The sequence below is a fragment of the Rhinatrema bivittatum genome, chromosome 19, assembly GCF_901001135.1.
Source record: "Rhinatrema bivittatum chromosome 19, aRhiBiv1.1, whole genome shotgun sequence".
NCBI classification, from domain to species: Eukaryota; Metazoa; Chordata; class Amphibia; order Gymnophiona; family Rhinatrematidae; genus Rhinatrema; species Rhinatrema bivittatum.
Genome location: NC_042633.1, coordinates 17,871,160 through 17,880,084, shown reverse-complemented (window position 1 = coordinate 17,880,084; position 8,925 = coordinate 17,871,160). Strand labels below are relative to the sequence as shown.

Here is an 8,925-nt window from a genome sequence, read left to right as displayed (position 1 = left end):
TCCCTTAAAGCGTCAGCTGCTAAAAAAGTGCCACGGTTAAATAAAATGTTGAGTGGGGATCAGAGCTGACCCGCATCTCTATATGGAGCTGCTACTCAAGGTGTCCTCATCTTCCCAAAATAAAAAAAAAAATGGAGTAGGGTGCCATGTGCGGCGATGGCCACCCCACCCTCTTCCACCCACCCCCAAAGGTTCCAATTAACATTATTGGGTGGATCAGTGATCCCCAACCCCCCCCCAAACCCCTGCCCCCCCCCAAAGTTAAAGGATAATCATTGTGGGTTCAGTGGTCCCCAACATGGTGGGCCTGGGGCTCCCCCTACCACCCTGCCTGGTTGACACCATTATTCAAAATGGCGATGACCTGACATTGACACATGACTAGGGGAAGATCAGGTCCCCCTCCAAGGGATCAGATTTTTAAGGTTTGGGAAATGCAGAAGAGAGGTTGGGAGGGGAGGGAGTGGTGACCTTTGAACCACCAATTATTATTATTATTATTATTTTATTCGTTATTTATAAGTTTTCATAAGTTACATTCCAAGAGAACATCTTGAACTGCAATACATATATCCAAAAAAGTAAATAATAAAATGTAAAAGAAATGTTTAACTCCAGAAAACAATTATCAAGATATATGTTTCTAAAGTCCACATATATGAAGATCCAATAATACACCTCAGTGGAATAACGTACTACAATTCTAAATAAGGAAAAACCTAGCTCATAAGGTAGCTTTTAAACAGTTTTAAGCGGCCTAGTTGCTAACATATGTGTTCAGCTATTAAACAGGTGAGGAAGAAGGGGGAAGTCCTGATTTACTAGACAGAAAAGATAATTGAGAGGGTCGATAAAAAAACAAGAAGCCCCTAACATTTTGACCACACATTTACAAGGGAACTTAAGCAGGAAAAAAAAAACCCTAGTTCCAGAACTCGGGGTTTCATTATGAGGAATTGTCGCCTTCTCGTCTGCGTGGACCTAGCCCAATCAGGGAATATTTGCACTCTATTATTTAGAAAGGGCTCCATACGATATTTAAAATACTTCTTCAAAAGCCATTCTCTGTCCGACTCAAGCAGAAAAGAAACCACTAGTGTAGCTGGTGTAACCAGATTCTCTTCAGATGTTTCTAATATTGCCGAAATGTCCAGCTTTGGGGTTTCTATTGAAGATAGAACTTGCATACGGTCTTTATCCACAGGACTCTTCTTAAAGAACGGAATATAGGATGCCCTTGAGACTAAAGGGAGAGTCTGTTCGGTGATCTTAAGTGTTTCCATTAAATCCCTTTTCCACATATCTTTAGGGAGAACATGAGGTAATTTGGGAAAATTTATACTCGAGTGGTCGCTGCCCCCTTCCTCCAGCGGCTCCCAGTCTTGTTGCTGGGACTGCACTCTTGCTTCTGCCAGGTTCCCAGGGGCACACCGCTCCTCTGGGGACAAGGATGTCGACAGCTCAAGGAGGTGGTCAGGCTCCGCTTCCCCCCGATCCACCTCCAGCGAGCCAACTCCCAGAGGTAAGGCTGAAGCTCCTCTTCGGATGTGGGCGTCCATCGGGCCGGTGGGGGGGATTAATGAGAGAGCGGCTGAGCCAATCCGCTCTCTCGCCCTCCGTTTCCGAGCCGAATGCGGCATTAAAAGAGGAAATATTCAGCGAGGAAAAAAAGACACTCACAAGCTCTGTGCTAGTGCGCCATCTTGGATCTAATTTCTGACTTGACCACCACCAATTATTTTTAATGGAACTTTTGGGGGAGGGGTGGCCATTGCTTTGCAGGTACCCTACTCATTTTTTTTTACTTTTGGGTAGTTGGGTCTGCCTGACTCTGGCTCAACCTTTTCTTTAGCTGCATGAATTTTTTATTTTGTTAGTGGCACTTTAAATGTGACACTGGAGACTTGGGACCTGCGTTAGGGTCCTGGGGCTCCCGCCTCACATATACCATATTTCAAATAGATGTTGTTATTTTATCACGGCTGACCACCTTCCTGGTCAGCCGCAATAAATACTAACATCAAACTGCCTGTTAATTACCTTTGTTGCATGCATTTGCATTATTCATGCATGCAAATCACATGCAAAAAGGTAATTATAATAGAGGAGGGTAGAATGGTGGGGAGATTTGAAATATCGCATATATTGTGTGATATCACAACGATAGTTCTCTCTCACATGATATATGCTGTTTATCGCACATTAGAACACTACTTCAGCTTGATACATCTCCCTATAAGTTTGTATCTGAGGCAATGGAGGGTTAATTGACTTGCCCAAGATCACAAGAAGCTGTAGCAATGCATTTTACAAAATAGAGCAAGAAAAATACATAATACATTAATATACATAAAATATATACTGTATATCAAATCATTAAATATGTATCAGTAAATCAAAATAAAATACATTAATATAAAAAGTCCCATTGATACATTCCCAACTAAACCTAAACTTCTGATCCCAGATGGAAACTGGTTTCATATTTTATAGTTTATCAAAAAGACCTCATACATCACCACCATTTGCTGCTGAGTATATGAGTGGCAAGGAGTTCATCAGAATAAATGGTTTGAGTTGGCCAATATATGGACATAAAGGGAACACTTCATTTAGAAAACTACATCACAACTTACTGGACCTTTTTCTCAATACTTAGGTACCTCCACAGTCCAAATGCAGTCAGAGTTGCCTTCCAGGATTCAGAAAATTAACCATTAAAGAAAAGCCTGTCTGCTGCTATGATTGTATTCCCTGTCCAAATGGAGAAGTCTCCAACCAAACTGGTAGGTGATATGATGTAATATTTGGAGTGATCATGGCTGCAAACTATTCACTTTGACCACTGCTATAAATCTCAAAGGTTTCAACAGATTATGAAGAGGACCACATTTCCATAAGCCATGCTCAATTATTCCCCTGGTGGGCAATCATTTTTCTATAAAACTTAGAAAAATTATTATAGCTCAGGTCCTACTGGATGCTTATGGTAATGTGCAATGATATTACATTCTGAAGGTATAAGACCCTGTCCTCTAAGATCTGCAGCAAAGTGGACAAGCCTGAGGGAGTAGAGACAATGAGAAGTGATTGAGAAATGACAGAGAGTTCCTTAAGGTCTAGAAGCTAGGATTCAATGTCAACTATTTCAGCGTCATGCATTTAGAAGGCCCCAATCCAAATGAGATGTTTGTGATGGGGAGTGATGGACTGATGTGCACGGATCGAGAAAGAGACCTCGGTGTGATAGCGTCTGATAATCTGAAGGTGGTGAAACAAAGTGGTAATGACTAAGGCCAGTGGGATGCAGAGCTACATAGAGAGAGGCATAAGCAGCAGGAACAAGGAGGTGATAATGCCCCTGTACAGGTCTGGAGACCATATCTCAAAAGTAATAGAGAAAGGATGGAAGCAGTGCAGAGAATGGCAGCCAAAATAGTAAGGGGTCTGCACCGGAAGCCATGTGAGATGAGTCTGAAGTATCTAACTATGTCTACCCTGGAGGAGATAAGATACAGAAAACATTTGATAAAGACTTTTTAATACCTGAAAGTGAATTTCTCCTGATGCAAATGAAGCTGCAAGGGGGAAGATACAGGAGCAATGACAGGAGCCCCCGGGCCATTATTGGTGAAGCTCCGGCTTGCCTCTGTGTCCTTGTGTGCTCCGCCTCCTGGCGGCAGGCACCCTCTGGGTTCTCTCAGAGGGCCGTACCAATCCTGTGCCAGGCCAAGGGTCCACCTCCAGCGCAACAGTATGTTAGTCCGTGTGGGACACATGGTGCTTCTGAGGGTCCAGGGTCATAGAGGGAGGCATAAAATTCAAGATACCTGGTAGACTGAGCCCTGTACAGTAATGGAAGTGATAGTTCCTGAGGGTACCGCATACCAAATTCAGGCTAAAGATGGTTCAGTCAAAACTGTTCACAGAAATGAGATCCAAATCTGTCCATTCCCTGCCGAGGAAAGAGTAGAATTAGAGACAACCAGAAATGGAAATCTGAGAAGTAGAGGGTGACATTGAAATGGTTTGGCTTCTTCTGCAGGAACCTGAGTTCCAGAACAGAGAGAATGTGAAATACCTTAACCCTTAGGGGAAGAGGAAGTGGATGAACCTGTTGAAGTTGGTGAAATAAATGTGTTTAGGCGATTTTAGTAAATTACGAATGGCGACGAAATGGGCCTTCGCCCCATTCCTTCCTAGTCCGCTCCAATTAAGGAGCGGACTGGGAGGGAACTTCCCTACTCCCCTACCTAAACCCCCTCCCTCTTCCCCTCTCCTCTGCACCCCCTTAACGCATCCCAGAAACTTACATTTTTTTTGTTTTAGTACTTACTGCTCCCCGGAGAAGAAGTAGTTTGCACGTGCCGGCCGACTGCATGGTCTGGGTGGGGAGGTGCGTCCCACCCCACCCCTGCCCACCCAGACCATGTCCCCTGGCCCACCCCTTTTACAGGGCCCGGCAATTGTGCACGTATCATCACTTACGTGCATGGCAGGTCCCTTTTGAAAATGCTTGCGACATGCGCAGGGCCTGGCCACACGCATAAGTAACGACATTTGCGTGTGTGGCCGTTTTTAAATTCGGCCGTAAATGTTCTATGTGAACTTCCACTTTGGTGTCTTTTTTGGAGGTCTGATGGCTGGACATAGGTGGGTTAATTGTGTGGTAAAGGTGAAGGTCACGATATGGTGACCATTGGGATGGGAGGCAACAGTCCTCTAACCCTACCCATGTTCTGTGCATGTGTGATGGACTTGTATACAGAACAGATAACCATGCATATGAAAAAGTACCCATAGTGCCCCTTTATCTGCCTGAAGCTGAGCACATAATACCGCCTGCCATATCTTAGACACCTATCTCATGCTACATTATAACCACCGTCCATTAAACTAAGTTGTTGCTGACGTACACATAACTTCACCCAGCTACAACCAGCTACACCCAGCTAAATTTAAACCTCCAATATTTACATCTAGTTATAGCAAGAAGAGCAGCCAAATAGTGATGAAAATAAATTCTTGCAAACCAACTTTTTCTCCCTGACCTAACCCTGCCCATAATGTGAGGAACATTATCGCCGGCAGTAGCGCGGCGAATAACTACACCTTTTATGGTGTCGCTGTACGCTGCGAAAGGCTGCAGCCGGCCCCACTGCGGCTGGCAAAATCGCACTGCCACGGTGCAAACGGCTGCGGCCTTTTGCAGGCCCGCTCCCCCCCTTCGCCCCCATGCCCCCTTTTTTGCTGGATTCCTACAATTTATCATTTAGAAAGCATTTCTAGACTTACCCAGCGCTGTACAGATAATCACAAGAGACAGTCCCTGCTCATAGGAGTTTACGATCCAGTCAACACAAACATAAATGACATTAAAGAGTCAAAGGGAAGTTTATTTATCATAGAAGAGAGGAGAGGATTTAACAGCAGCCTCAGAAAGGTTAATATTTAGACCAGGTCTGAAAGTGTCCAGAGAGGGAGGATAGAGGGCAGCAGGGTAGAAAGCGCTGAGTCAGGAAGTGATGGTGGAGGAGGAAGTTACAGAGAAGAGCAAAGCTAGATGAACGAAGGATGTAGAAGGAGAGAAGATAGATACGGCTGAATTTTAAAACGCGTGCAAGCGTAAAATCCGGCAGATACGTGTGCGGCTGGGCCGAGCCCATTTTAGATACAGCTCAGCCATGCACATATCTGCCGGTATGCACAGAAGTGCCGGCAGATCCAAAGGGGGCGGGCCAAGGGGGGTGGAGTCTGGGTGGGGAGGGGTGGAGAGGGGAACTGGACGATCGCGTCCCTGCGCATAGTTTATAAAATTTTCCCCCTGAGCACGCGTCCCGACCCGCCTGCACATGCATGCATGGATTTTAAAATCGGCGCGCATGTGCACGCGGGAACCGTATTTTATAGCAGGTGCATGCCGACATGTGCATGTTATAAAATAGCCGTGTCCATGTGCACTCCCTGGGAAACGTGCGCTCATGGACTCCCACGCAGTTCTTTTAAAATCGACCCCATAATGAGGAGCTGCAGAGTGAATGTATTTGAGGACAAATAAGGGAAGCTTAAATGTATTCAGAAGCAGATGATGATCCAATCTAATGACTTGCAAGCAGGGGTTACATGATTATAGTGACTCTGAAAGAAAGTAAGCTGTGTGGCCAAATCTGGAACAGATTGCAGTGGGGAAAGATGGTTCAGAGAGAGACCTGAGACAAGCAAGTTACAGTAGTGAAAATTGGAGGTGATCAGTGAGTGGATGAGAGGTGTGGAAGCATGCTCAGAGAGAAAGGGATAGATTTTGGAGATGAAATTTGTCCTCTATTGGAATCCACTCTGGAAGGAGAAATTGTCACCCGGGGGAGATCAACATCTAAATCCAGAATTAGGCAGAAAGATCGTTTTGAATATATTTTTGAAAATGTTTTGTTTGTCTAATCTGAATTGTAATTGAAAATTATTAATATCCTGAAATATATGAAAAGTAAATACATTGAGTGTACTACATTTTGGAGTCTTTGTAAAATATTAAGGACATATTTTTTCTTTAACAGATATGGACAGCTGTTCAAGATGCCCAGAGGATCAATGGCCCAATAGGGAGAGAACTTCCTGCATCCCAAAAACAATTCAGTACTTGTCGTATGATGAACCTTTGGGGATAGCTTCAACAATCATCAGCATTTTCTTCTTCCTTATCACTGCCTTCATTCTGGGAATCTTCGTTAATTATCGGGACACTCCTATAGTGAGAGCCAACAACAGAGGCTTAAGTTATATTCTCCTTTTCTCCCTGATGTTCTGCTTCCTCTGCTCCTTGTTATTTATTGGCCATCCTGATCATGTGACCTGCATACTCAGACAGACTGCCTTTGGGATTATATTCTCCATATGTCTCTCCTCCATTCTGGCAAAAACCATCATTGTGGTCATGGCCTTCCAAGCCACCAAGCCAGGAAGCAAGTTCCAGAAATGGATGGGTTCCAGGGTCTCAAACTCTATTGTCCTTTCCTGTTCCTTTCTTCAAGCTGTTCTATGCCTTGCCTGGTTGGGCACTGCTCCTCCTTTCCCGTATCTTAACATGCAATCAGAAATTGGAACAATACTAATTGAATGTAACGAAGGGTCAATAATTGCATTCTATAGTATCCTGGGTTATCTGGGACTTCTGGCTGGTATCAGCTTCATAGTAGCTTTTCTAGGAAGAAATCTACCTGAAGGTTTCAATGAGGCCAAGTACATCACCTTCAGCATGCTGGTGTTCTGCAGTGTTTGGGTGTCCTTCATCCCAACCTACCTGAGCACCAGGGGCAAGTACATGGTGGCGGTGGAGATATTTGCTATCCTGGCCTCCAGTGCTGGACTGCTGGGCTGTATCTTTATTCCCAAGTGCTACATTATTATAATGAGGCCTGATAGGAACCATAGGAAGTACCTGAAAAGCAACTGAAATTACCAATACTTCTATAAATAATGGCAAGGTTTTTGCTGTAGCAATCTAAGATTTTTTAATTAAGGTTATGTTCCCTTGAAATTTCATTAATAATAAGAAATTCTAAAACAATACTGTGAAGGATACAGATATAGATGGTGAAAGGAGAGCTATAGTACATGAGTTAGTCTCTGCATATTCTTCCAGGACCATAACACTCAAATGGGGTCATTTTCAATTTATCTACCTAGGTTCAAAGGTTACTTTACTGTATATCCATAGACCTTGTACCTAACATTCAAGGTCAAGGTATGAACATACTTGCCTTCTTGATAACTATCTGGGAAATGCATCAAGCTGTGTTAGTGCTCTATTGCGTGTTAAATAACATATATCGCATGCCAGAGCACTATCACGGTGCTATCCTGTGATATATGCAATATTTTGCATCTTTCCACCCTCATACGATCCCCTGTTATAATGATCTTCTTTGTATGTGATTTGCAAAAATGAATAATGCAAATGCATGCAAAGAAGGTCATTTTTATGCAGTTTCATGCAAATATTTTATCTCAGCTGGCCGAGAAAGTGGGACCCCTCCTGCAAAAAAAAAAAAAAATGCAGCCTAATGGCTCTTGACCTATGATAGGTAAATGTGCTCATGGATTTTGTATCAGCTTTGAAATCTGCCCTGAATTGAGAAGTGGCACAATATAAGAACTAATAAAGTTTCTATGTGTTATCTTCCAGTCCTGCAATAAACACAGCACATGAAGTGTCTCCCTTTAATCTGGCTCAGAGGACACATGCTGGAGTGAGTGTGGCTATCATGTTAATGATGAATAGAATCACCAATCCTAAGAATTAACAGCAGTAAACATCATCATCATTTATTTATTTCTTGCATTACCAGGCAAGGAGTTCAAAACATGTTTTATCTTTAAGGCTGAGTATTTTTTCCACATTCATGGAGAAGATATAGGGTCTCCTATAGCTCTGAGTCTCACCAATTTATGTTTCTGAATTTGAGGAAACACATCGATATTCCTCAGGATGGTTTGAAACAATAACCATATGGCAATGATATATAGATGATATATTTTTTATCTGGACTGATTCAATAGTTGATTAATTCTTTGTATCTGAATCTGAAGTTTACTATGGAGTATAATTTTATCTTTTTTGGATATAGTAACAGCAATTACCAGTCACAGTCACACAGGCTGGGATCAGGGGTTACCCCTACAGGAGCAGCACAGGACTGCAGGACAGGCCTAGATGGTCTTCTGTCTGGACCATCCGCCTCCCCCGCAGGTTGAGCCCTTGGATTCTGGTGGCCAGCGGGACTTAGTTGGAAACAAAGGCAAGAATTGGGCTGGAGATGACCAGAAATGGAAGCAGGCAGGGCTGGGTACAAAGGCAGGACCTGGACTCGAGACATGGCTGGTACTGAGGGCATTCAAATATAAAAAAAACCCTTGGTTGTAGAAACT

General features: G+C 43.4%; 1 protein-coding gene across 1 annotated transcript; it reads left to right on the top strand.

Moving 5' to 3' along the window:
* Positions 1 to 1,450: 1,450 nt before the first annotated feature.
* On the top strand, positions 1,451 to 7,450 carry LOC115080276 (vomeronasal type-2 receptor 26-like). The gene is made up of 4 exons (XM_029584428.1): positions 1,451 to 1,522; positions 2,660 to 2,786; positions 5,911 to 5,913; positions 6,555 to 7,450. The coding sequence occupies exons 1-4, from the start codon at positions 1,451 to 1,453 to the stop codon at positions 7,448 to 7,450; spliced, it is 1,098 nt and encodes a 365-aa protein (XP_029440288.1).
* The last annotated feature ends 1,475 nt before the right edge of the window (positions 7,451 to 8,925 follow it).

Excerpts from the sequence above, each read along its gene's own strand:
- LOC115080276 (XM_029584428.1), top strand. The coding sequence starts at position 1,451 with ATGTCGACAGCTCAAGGAGGTGGTCAGGCTCCGCTTCCCCCCGATCCA. Across the intron at positions 1,523-2,659 it reads CAGCGAGCCAACTCCCAGAG|GTACCTCCACAGTCCAAATG; the intron begins GTAAGGCTGAAG and ends CTCAATACTTAG.